Source organism: Typopeltis vanoorti, chromosome 24 (genome assembly GCF_054136105.1).
Source record: "Typopeltis vanoorti isolate ZY-2024b chromosome 24, IOZ_Tvanoo_1.0, whole genome shotgun sequence".
NCBI lineage: Eukaryota > Metazoa > Arthropoda > Arachnida > Uropygi > Thelyphonidae > Typopeltis > Typopeltis vanoorti.
The window spans coordinates 59,731,982-59,744,278 of record NC_143572.1 but is presented as its reverse complement, the minus strand read 5'-3'; the positions used below and the strand labels follow the sequence as shown (position 1 = coordinate 59,744,278).

Below are 12,297 nucleotides of genomic sequence, written 5' to 3'. Positions count from 1 at the left end.
GTGGAGTATGACCTTATATGGGTCAGAAACATGGATAATTAGGAAGAAAGAAGCTAAAATGTTGGAGGCATTTGAAATGTGGTTATGGAGAAGAATGGAGAAAATAAAGTGGACTGAAAAAATCACCAATGAAGAAGTATTACAGAGTTGAAGAAGAAAGGAATTTACTAAAGACCATAAGAAGAAGAAAGCATAACTGGATAGGATATGTATTAAGAGGAGACAGCCTACTGAAAAGAATGATAGAAGGGAAAATTGAAGGAAAGCGACCAAGAGGAAGAAGACGACTAACGATGCTTGATGATATAATGGGAACAAGAAGATATCAGGAAATGAAGGAGGAAGCAAGAGACAGAGGAAATTGGGGGAAGAGAATCTGCTGAGTTATACCAACCTGTCAAGAGACAGAACACTAATGATGATGATGATGATCTATTACAATAAAATACAAATAATTAAAGCAATGTGTAAAGCTCTGACCAGGCCCTCTGTATTAATCATTGTAACCACTGTAAAACTTTTATACCTCCACATTTGAGGCATTTCTGGGTCAAATATCATCTACTTCTTTCCACATATCAGGTTTTTGATAGCTTCTTTTCCACCTCCAGTAGATATATATATATTACTCCTGTTTGCATTCCTCTTGAACATTTTCTACTACTGTTCTGTCAGTACTTGTTTTGTTTATCCATTATCATCAAATTCCTGACGTGTACCCTCAAGGAGTGTACAGGATATGATAAACTTACATCACTGCTAACTTCCTATTTACAATTTTCCTCCAAATCGATCTGTTACCTGTCAAGACTTCAAAATTATCAGATCTTATATTTCTGTCTTCTAAGACACTTTTTACTGTATCAATCCACCTACATCTTGATCTGACTCTGGGTCTTTTTTTCCTGCCAACCTGGCAGAGGACACTTGTTTTGCTAATCTTTCCTCTCCCTTCCTGTTTAAGTGACCATACCATCTGAGATTAGCTCTGCTAACCCATTCCTGGATGCTAAGAATGTCAAATTCTTTCCTAATATCCTCATTTTTAATATGATCTTGCCACTGATGCCATCTGTTCATGCCCCTAATCTTTCTCAGGATTCTTATATCTGTGGTCTCTAGTCTTTGGTCAAGTGATTATTTCTAACCCAGTTTTGTTTAACAGTCTTTCAAAATAATTACTCTAGTCATCTAGAATATTCTTCAGTTTTCACGTACCTTTATCATCTGATTCCTTTTACAGTACTCTTTCCTTCATTTCTAAACTTTTTCAATAGCTTCTATAACATTTTGCCACTTTCCTGATATTTATCTTGTATATTTTTACTAGTCTTTCCATGACTTTTGTTTTGCTACTTTTACACAATACATAGCATTCTTATATTTTTCTCTGTATTCTTTTAGGGCATATGATGACTTATTTGTTTTGTTCTTTCTTTTTACTAGGACCACTTTAACTTCTTGTGTCCACCACAGCGTTCTTATTTTTCTATTCTGGCAGACAACTTCACCACATGCCTCTCTAGACAAACAATCAATGTTTTCTTCAGAGTTCTCCAATATGATCTAAGGCTTGGTTAGTGCTTTTGAACTATTTCATTTTTTTAAAATAATGTTTGTATAGTTGAGTTTACATTTACCTATAAAAGCTGCTCAACTTTGATTATTTTTAAAACTTTCTTACGTATTGTTCTTTTCAATGTGATATTTATTTCATATCACTATCAACAAGAATGTAGTCAAATGAGACTTTTCTTATTTCCTGTGTCTTCTCTCCACATGAACTTGTGCACATCTTTATGTTTGAACCGATGTTCCATCTAAGCTGTGCATATGTGAGTGTGTATACCAGTCAATAAAGGAAGCACGCATACCTAGTAACTGACACACAAAATTTTTGCTTTCAGAATTTAATTTACAGTCAATAATTTGTGAATGTACTATAAAAACAAAAATATGATAAATCATAATTGTCACTTCTTTTATTTAGTAATTTCTCCAATGTCTCAACTCAATTAATTACTCTAATCCATTCCAACTCAATACACCCTAATTAGTTACTTCTAGCACACACTGTGTGGGTAAATTAATGCTGATGTCATCAATATGCAGAAGCATATTTGTTTAGCGTGTTTGCTGTCTAGACAGTACAGTCACTTGAACTCATGAAAATGGTAATGGATATTTGTATCGCAGATTCAGAAAAACTTGATTCGCAGATTTCAGTGAATCAAGTTTTTTGCAATTTTACAGATTATAGCTTGAAGAAAAAAGAACATTAATATGAGAAATATTAACTTTTCATATTAATATTTTAATATGCTAATCTCTCAAAATGTCACTGTCACAGTTAAAGTAGAAAAAACTGCAATGTTTAAATTGAGTGGCTGGGCAAATCTGTTGAAATGGCAACACTGCCATCATGAGTTTGTGGCTCACAGCAGTCAGATTCATAATCTGACTACTGTGAGAACAGACGATTTGCACATATTGAGTATGAGACTGGGAACTTCCATACAAAATTTTTTTTATAGGACTTTCAGAAAAAATAGCAAGACTACTTTCACAGATTAACTTACAAGTCTCTTTTCATGCAGTTAGCAAACTTAATACCTTCCCTATCTCACCTAAAGACAAATCTCCTCCTCCTCCTCCTCCTCCTGGAGTTTAGAAAATCCCCTGCTTTCTTGGCTTATATTATTATGGACAGACTGGTCATTCTGTACAAATTCATCTCAAAGAAAATCAGGAATACATTTCGCTTAAAGAATCCAACAAATCCAGTAGCAAGCCACATATCTACAAAAAACAGGATGCAGTGGAACAAAACCATAGTGTTACACAAAAGATATTTTCTTCTGGAAAGACTATACAAGGAAAGCTGTGAAGCACATATTCACAACCTAAATCTTAACAAAAATGAATGCCTAAAACTTTCTCAATTTTGCGATGTCATACTGACTACTTAGTACTCACTATTCATGTGTTCCTTAATTTGTTGTTTATATTTAAAAATAATTTATTAGCTAAATTATTTTATTATAATTTATTTTGGATATCTATTAATGCAGATGGAGATATTCTCCTGCAGCTGATAATGCACATCATGAGTTTTCAATTGACTTATTGTTTTCTTTTTTTGTGTTTTCCTATAATTGTACTGACAATGGCTATGAAACAGCAAAACATTTTACAAATAAAGATACTTAAATTAAACATAAATGATTCCAGTAATAATATTTTATGATGAATTGCACACAAATGTTTTTCATGAGCACAATAGTTGGCAAGAATTAGAATAAAGACTTACTGGTTAGAACATGGCATCAGTAATGACTAGCCCAAATCCTGAGCAGAACTCCAACAGATACTTCAAATGGCCATTATTAGCAGCCTTGCCATTTTCTGCAAATTTTTGAAAAACATTTCTATACTTGGTGGGATTCATTTTCTCCTCTGATGTTTAGATCTTCAACAAGGATTACATATTCTATTTTCTTTATGCCAGATGCCTGCTCTAATGACAAAAAATTTCTCCACTTCTTCCATAGGAGAATCTTGTGTGGAACAAATAGGCACAAATAAGTTTCTTTGTCCATTTCACCATTTCAAAGTTTGACCACATAACTACTTGAAATTGCTTTCCAATCAAAAAGTTTATCTTCGTGTTTGGTGTTGAATGCCATCGCTATTTCTTCTTTTCCTTGATCATTATTGCCCAAGTATATAATCCTACACTTATTAATTAGTAGCGCTTTTTTTTTTTTTCATGTCTTCTTTGTCTCAGTAATGCCATTTATATGTAGGAAGGCAATCTTTGTGTTTTTTAAAAAAGCAAGACAGCTGTATTTTATACAAATTTAACAGCTCTTTATCATATATTAAAAAAATAAATAAATAAAAAGTTGTGGACAGAATTAAATATAAAACTTATATACTAAATGGATATTTTTGATAGTTTGATGTTTAGCAGAACTCAATTATGCGAAAAATTATACAATGCGTTTTAATAACAATGACCAAGTCTCCATGCTTTATTCTCTTCAATTTGTTTAACTGATTTTTAGGTCATTACTGCATTCTTTGGTTTTAGCATTAAATGTTAGTATAACCTTTCTCGTCTTGAAGAAGCCAGAAAGACCCCAGCTGGCAAAACTTGTCGACGATTATGTCACAGTTTATCAAAATCATGGTCCAATAAAAAATCCAATATAATGTATCATATTTACTAAATGGATATGTCAAATTTAAGGTACAATATTTACCCTGCTTTGACCAGAAGCAGAAGATAATACTGGAAATGCTTTCATACACTGGGCCAGGCATTCCAAAGCTTCAGTTATCCACTACACAAAAAACAGAAATTATTGTTGCTAAAAATGCTTAAATAAACTGAATAACACAAAACATAATGAACTAAAATAAAATCATTATAGAAGGAGATCTCATTACTGCTAAAATATTTTTCTTTTTAAAAAAAGCGTTATTAGCAGAGAAATACTTATTATTATAACAGTGTCTCCATGGTGTCAGAAGATGTATCGCAGGATACCCTACATTGATACACTAACCATTATTCACACAATACACCCTAACGTAAAAAAGAACATTAATATGAGAAATATTACACTTTTCACATTAATGTATTAATATGTTAATCTCTCAAAATGTCAATATCACAGTTAAAGCAGAAAAAACTGCAATGTTTAAATTGAGTGGCTGGGCAAATCTGTTGAAATGGCAACACTGCAACATTGCCATCATGAGTTTGTGGCTCTGACTACTGTGAGAACAGACGATTTGCACACATTGAGCATGAGACTGGGAACTTGCACACAAAATTTTTTTTTATAGGACTTTCAGAAAAAATTAATAAGGTAATACTGGAAATACTTTCACATTGGGCCAGGCATTCCAAATCTTGCTTACTTAATAAAATTTTCATCACCATTTTGTGGGATCTACAGCAGTTTAAAGTGCAACAGCAGCAATAGCATAAATCAGAAAGATCAGCAATGCCAGTGTGACATCAAAAGCACAGTTCAAATTAAAACTCAAGTCCTAGCAAGGGTAGTAATAAAGGTATGAAATAAAGTGAATTTATAGTTTTTCCATAAGGAATCTGATCATATGTAGGGGAATCTCTCTCTATCTCTCTTTCCCAACCTCTCCTCTGCTTTCCAACGAACAGGGCATGAATTCAAATCTCACCATGGCATTAGATATATGTTTGTGAATGTCTTAAGTTAGTAGCAGAATTCCACCTTCCTGTGAGAGACTCCTGCTTGCTTGCTTGGAGGTCTGTAATCATTTTCAAGCTAATTCAGGCCTCTTAGTAAGTAATCTGGTCTATAGACCAAATATGTATTATTTCAAGAATATGTGTTTGGTTTCTAGGCAACATTTTCAGGTTATGTAATCTTCAACCCACCCAAATATCAATATATGGTTGCAGCCTTTCACGAGTGGGATCATCATTTAAAAAATTTATATATGTTATTTACCCAATAGTTGAGAAATGGGTTGCTTAAGGGTCAAAGCTGTATAACTGAGAGGAGATCTCCACATAGCCTTTAAAGGAATGCGGAGAACTGACCAGAGCTTCTGAACTAATGTCCAATCCTTACCTTCTCGTGGTGCACCCTGTTGGGTAACTACCTGGATACTGAACGAACGAGGATGGGCTGGCAATTTAAGATTTAGCTGACCAAATTGTATTCTTATTGGCTTAAACCAATATACAAAATGATAGTACAACATGGCAAAATTTCATGCCGCTGGGGTGTTGACCGGTTAAACAAGGGCCCTAGTTGTTTTTGCCAGGAAACCAGGGTAAACAGCGAAAAGTCAGCTACAGGAACAAATCTGAAAGCACACCCCCAACTCAACATCACCAGAGTTAAAGATTGGTACTTTCAACATAAGAAGCCTGAATGGCAAAGAAATGGAGCTAGCTGAGGAATTAGATAAGTACCAGATCAACATAATAGGGGTGACTGAAACAAAAAAGACAAAAACTGGTGAGATCTTTCTGAGCAATAAATACAAAATGTTATATTCAGGCAATGACAATCAAGGAAAAGAAGGAGTAGTCATAGTATTCAACACAAAATACGAGGCTAATCTTCTTGAATAGCAGGCAGTCTCAAGTAGAGTGATGTGAGCAAATATGAGAATGGCAATGAGACTTATTTGTGCCTATGGGCCCACACTAAGGTAGAAGTGAAGGAATTCTTTGAGGCTTTAGAGAAAGCAACTGACACAATGAAAAAGGAAAAGTTGGTCCATGTTGGGGATCTAAATAGCAGAGTAGGAAATGACTGTCAGACATACAAAAATATTTTGGGGAAAAGAGCAAAGCTAATAATAATGGCAAATACCTGTTGGATTTCTGTTCAGGACATGGACTGGTTATTAGTAACACCATGTTCCAACATAAAAATGTGCACAAATTCACATGGAAAGAAGAGGCAAGGAATAAGAAAAGTCTCATTGACTATGTTATTGTTGATAGCAATGTTTTCTCCCTGTGCAGGACACCAGAGTGTACAGAGGATTTGAAATTGGAAGTGATCACTATTTAGTCTTGAGTACAACAAAACTGAATTTCATATTGAAAAGAATAACATGTAAGAAAGTTTTAAAGCAAATAAAAGTTGAGTAGCTCTCAGATGTGAACTGTAGACTAAAATACAGAAAGATTATTGAAGAAAAAAATTAAAGAGTTTGGGAACCAAACCTTGGAGATTCAGTGGCAAGCCTTGAAGAAAACCCTGATTGATTCAGCCAGAGAGACATTTGGTGAGGTTGTCTTCAAGGATAGAAAAATCAGAACTCCATGGTGAACACAGGAAGTTAAAGCGGCAGTGAAGGAAAAGAAGAAAGCATATCAAAAGTTCCTGGCAAATAAGTCAGCTTTTGCTCTTAGAGAATACAGAGACAAATGTAACAAAGCGAAACACTGTAAAACTAGCTAAACAAAAGTCATGTGAGGACTTTGGAGAACATAGAAAATAAATATCAAGAAGGTGGTAAGATATTCTGAAAGTTATTGAAGAAACTTAGAAATGAAGGAAAGAGTGCTGAAAAAAGGAGTTAGAGAAGATATTGGTGACACGAAAACAGGAGAAAAAGATATCCTTGAGGTATGGAGTAATTACTATGAAAAATTGCTATGAAACAAGCAGTGAGAGCACAGTGGTAAAAAACACCCAACACGCATACAATCAGGAAAACATATCCATACTTGAAGTAGAAAAAGTCATTAAAGGCTTGAAATGTGGAAAGGCAGCAGGAGTAGATGATATTCGATCAGAAATGCTGAAGTATGGTGGTATAAAAGTCTTACAGTGTTTGCACTGCATAGTTCAGAAGTGCTGGACATAGGGACAAATTCCCAATGATTGGAGTAGAGCTCTCATAGTACCCATATATAAAAAGGGAAATAAAACTGAATGTGAGAATTATAGAGGTATTTCCCTACTGAGTGTTCCAGGCAAGATCTATGCAAGTATACTTGAGAAACGATTGAGAAGAATTGTGGAAGAAAAGCTTGGTGAAGAAAAAGCTGGATTCAGGCCAAATAGAGGCTGTCAGGATCAGATCTTCACTTTACGACAAATAGTTGAGAAATCATGGGAATATAACAATGATCTGTATTTAAGTTTTGTCAATCTGGAAAAGGCATATGACAAGGTGCCAAGAGAGAAGCTATTCAATATGCTACAGTTATATGGTGTCAGTGGGGCATTATATCAAGCAATACTTAGTGTTTATTTGAGTTGTCAGTCAGCAGTTAGAATTGAAAGAAGTACAGGAAAATGGTTTAATGTTAAATCTGGTGAGGCAAGGATGTACATTATCCCCTCTGTTATTGATTATCTATATGGATCACATTATGAAGGAAAGTGGTATTAAACATGATATCAAAATTGGAGATGTTAATGTCAGCTCTATGCTTTATGTGTACGATGCTATACTTCTAAATAAATCCGCTACAAGTTTGCAAGATTCCCTGACTAAATTGAATAACTGTTGTAATAGATATGGTATGAAGGTCAGAATTAAAAAGACAAAGACAATGAAAATAGGCAGACATTGAAAATATCAACTGCATTGCGAATGGAAAACCTATAGAACAAGTAAAACATTTCAGCTACTTAGGTAGGATTTTAGTGAAGATGGTAAATTAAATATGGACATAGTCAACAGAGTCAACAAAGCTGGTATGGTAGGAAGTCAATTGAATAAATTCATATGGAATAAGAGAGAAATTAGTCGGAACACTAAATTAGCTGTATACAAGACAGTGTTCAAACCAGTTCTAACTTATGGATCTGAGACCTCGGTCAGAAGTAAAACACTTGACCAAAGACTAGTGACTGCAGATATGAGAGAGTCCTGAGAAAGATTAGAGGCGTGAACAGATGGCATCAATGGCAATATCATATTAAAAACGAGGATATTAGGAAAGATCTTGAAATTGTCAGCATCCAGGAATGCATTAGCAGAGCTAATCTCAGGTGGTATGGTCAGTTAAACAGAATGGGTGAGGAAAGATTAGCAAAACAAGTGTTCTCTGGCAGGTTGGCAAGAAAACGACCCAGAGGAAGACCAAGATATAGGTTGATTGATATGGTACAAAGTGCCTTAGACGATAGAAATATAAGATCTGATAAGGTTGGATTCTTGACAAGTAACAGACTGATTTGGAGGAAAATTGTAGATAGGAAGTAATGATGTAAATTTTTCATGTGGTACTATCATATCCTGTACACCCCTTGGGGGTACATGTCAGGAATTTGATGATGATGATAGTTGAGAAATCTCAGAAATATAACAAGGATTGGTATTTAAGTTTTGCTAATCTTCAAAACACTACAGTTATATTTAGTGTTTTGAAGATTACATTTACATTATTGAAATAATGTAAATGTAACATTATTTCAAGCAACACATAGTCTCTATTTAAGTTAAATCAGCAGTTAGAATTGAAGCAGGTACAGAGAATGGTATGATATAAAATCAAGTGTGTGACAAGGGTGAACATTATCTCTGCTGTTATTTGTTATCTATATGGATCACATTAAGAAGGAAAATGGTATTAAATCTGATATCAAAATTAGCGATGTTAATCTTAGCTTTTTAATTTATGCAGATGATGTCATACTTCTGAATATATTCAGCACAGGTCTGCAAGATTCCCTGACTTAATCGAATAACTATTATAATAAATTTGGTATGAAAATCAGCAATAAAAAGACAAAGACAATGAAGATGGGCAGAAACAGTGAAGACATGAACTGTATCCTGAAGACTGAACCTACAAAACAAGTAAAACATTTCAGTTATTTAGGCACAATTTTTAGTGAAGATGGTAAATTAAATATGGAAATAGAAAACTGAATTATTAAAGCTGGTATATGGTAGGAGGTCAGCTGAATAAATTTATATGGAATAAGAAATAAATTTAGTCAAGACACCAAATTAGCTGTATACAAGACGTGTGTTCAAACCAATTTTAACTTATGGATCTGAGAGCTGAGTTAGAAATAAAATATTTCATCAAAGGACTGGAGATCTCCAATATAAGAGAGTTCTGAGAAAGATTAGTGCAGTGAACAGATGATATCAATGGGCAATATCATATTAAAAATTAGGATATTAAGAAAGAATTTGCCATTGACTGATCTGTTACTTAAACAGAATGGGAAAGGAAAGATTACAAGTGTTCTTTACCAGGATAGCAAGAAAAAGATCTAGAGTAATATGTAGGTGGATTGATACAGTACAAAGTGCCTTAAAACACAGTAAAATAAGATCTGATAATGTTGAAATCGTAAAAGATAACAGATAATATCCTGCACACACCCCCCATCGTATAAGGAATTTGATGATGATGATAAATAAAATTAAGTAATGAAGAAGGTGACTTTTCATGAATGACCTCCATTATTTAGAAAGGATACAATATAAAGTGAAGTAAAGTAATGAGTCAACAGGCTGAAAGGAAAGCCTTTATCTTCCTTTTTAAGAACAAGCTAAAGATGGGCTAACCTCCAAGCTATGAGACAAATGTGATAGCATAAAGGCAAGATAAGTATTAGTTCTAAAGCATAAGTTTTTAGTACAACTAACAAATATCATCAGGACCAACATTTTTTTTTTTTAAATATTAGTACTGTTTATAATTTTTCTGATGGCAGGTGATCAACATCATCATCATAATCAAATTCCTGACATGTATCCTCAAGGGCATACAGGATATGATAATAATACATGAAAAATTTACATCATTACTAACTTCCTATCTACAATTTTCCTCCAAATCAGTTTGTTACCTGTCAAGACTCCAATATTATCAGGTTTTATATTTCTATCTTCTAAGGCAAACCTGGCAGAGGTCACTTCTTTTGCTAATCTTTCCTCTACCATTCTGTTTAAGTGACCATACTAGATTAGCTCTGCTAATGCATTCCTGGATGCAGACAATATCAAGTTCCTAATATCCTCATTTTTAATATGATATTGCCACTGATGCCATCTTTTCATGCCCCAAATCTTTCTCAGGACTCTCATATCTGCAGTCGTCTTTGGTCAAGTGTTTCATTTCTAGCTTTCAGATCCATAAGTTAAAATTGGTGTGAACACTAACTTGTATACAGCTTATTTAGTGTTTTGATAAATTTCTCTCGTATTCCATATAAATTTATTTAGGTTGACTTACTATCATACAGCTTTGTTGATTGTGTTGTCTATTTTCATATTTAATTTACCATCTTCACTAAAAATCATGCCCAAGTAGCTGAAATGTTTTACTTGCTGTATAGGTTCTCAATTCACAATGCAGTTGATATTTTCAATGCTTCTGCCTATTTTCATTGTCTTTATCTTGCAATTGCTTACCTTCATACCATATCAATTACAATAATTATTCAATTTAGTCGGGGAATCTTGCAGACTTGTACTGGATTTATTTAGAAGTATAACATCATCCCCATAAAGCAAAGAGCTGACATTAACATCTACAATTGTGATATCAGGTTTAATACCACTTTCCTTCATAATGTGATCCATAGAGATAACGAATTACAGAGGAGATAATGAAAATCCTTGTCTGACACCAGAATTAACATTAAACCATCTTCCTGTATTTCCTTCAATTCTAACTGCTGACCTACAACTCAAATAAAGACTGAGTATCGTTTGATATAATGCTCCATTGACAATATACAGCTGTAGCGTTTTGAATAGCTTCTCTCTTGGCACCCTGTCATATGTTTTTTCCAAATCTATAAAACTTAAATACAGATCTTTGTTATATTCCCATCGGTACTGAACTATTTGTTGTAAAGTGAAAATTTCATCCTGACAGCCTCTATTTGGCATGAATCCAGCTTGTTTTCAACCAAGCTTCCTTTCCACAATGCTTCTCAACCATTTCTCAAGTATATAGTTGAATAAATCTTCGAGGAACACTCAGTAGAGAAATACCTCTGTAATTCTGAACAAATAGAGGCTGTCAGGATCAGATCTTCACTTTACGACAAATAGTTGAGAAATCATGGGAATATAACAAAGATCTGGTGCCAACAGAGAAGCTATGACAAGGTGCCAAGAGAGAAGCTATTCAATACGCTACAGTTATATAGTGTCAATGGGACATTATATCAAGCAATAGTCTTTATTTGAGTTGTACGTCAGCAGTTAGAATTGAAGGAAGAACAGGAAGATGGTTTAATGTCAAATTTGGTGTGAGACAAGGATGTACATTAACCCCTCTGTTATTCATTATCTATATGGATCACATTATGAAGGAAAGTGGTATTAAACGTGATATCAAAATTGGAGATGTTAATATCAGCTCTTTGCTTTATGCGGACGATGTTTCCGCTACAAGTCTGCAAGATTCCCTGACTAAATTGAATAACTGTTGTAATAGATATGGTATGAAGGTCAGCAAAAAAAGACAAAGACAATGAAAATAGGCAGAAGCATTGAAAATGTCAACTGTGTTGTGAATGGAGAACCTGTGGAACAAGTAAAACATATCAGCTACTTAGGCATGATTTTTAGTGAAGATGGTAAATAAAATATGGAAATAGACAACAGAATCAACATACTGGTATGGTAGGAAGTCAATTGAATAAATTCATATGGAATAAGAGAGAAATTAGTCAGAACACTAAATTAGCTGTATACAAGACAGTGTTCAAACCAGTTTTAACTTATTGTTCTGAGAGCTGGGTCAGAAGTAAAACACTTGACCAAAGACCAGATATGAGAGTCCTGAGAAAG

The 12,297-nt window shown here is 34.0% G+C and overlaps 1 protein-coding gene across 2 annotated transcripts in view; it reads right to left on the bottom strand.

Annotated features, from left to right (window-relative positions):
* Positions 1 to 12,297, bottom strand: part of LOC150093275 (proline-, glutamic acid- and leucine-rich protein 1-like) — a 270,371-nt gene that overhangs the window by 224,750 nt on the left and 33,324 nt on the right. For both annotated transcript variants that reach the window (XM_090413693.1, XM_090413694.1), the window contains one exon: positions 4,266 to 4,346. In XM_090413693.1, the coding sequence (XP_090269819.1) occupies positions 4,266 to 4,346 (81 nt within the window). The remainder of the gene's footprint in view (positions 1 to 4,265; positions 4,347 to 12,297) is intronic.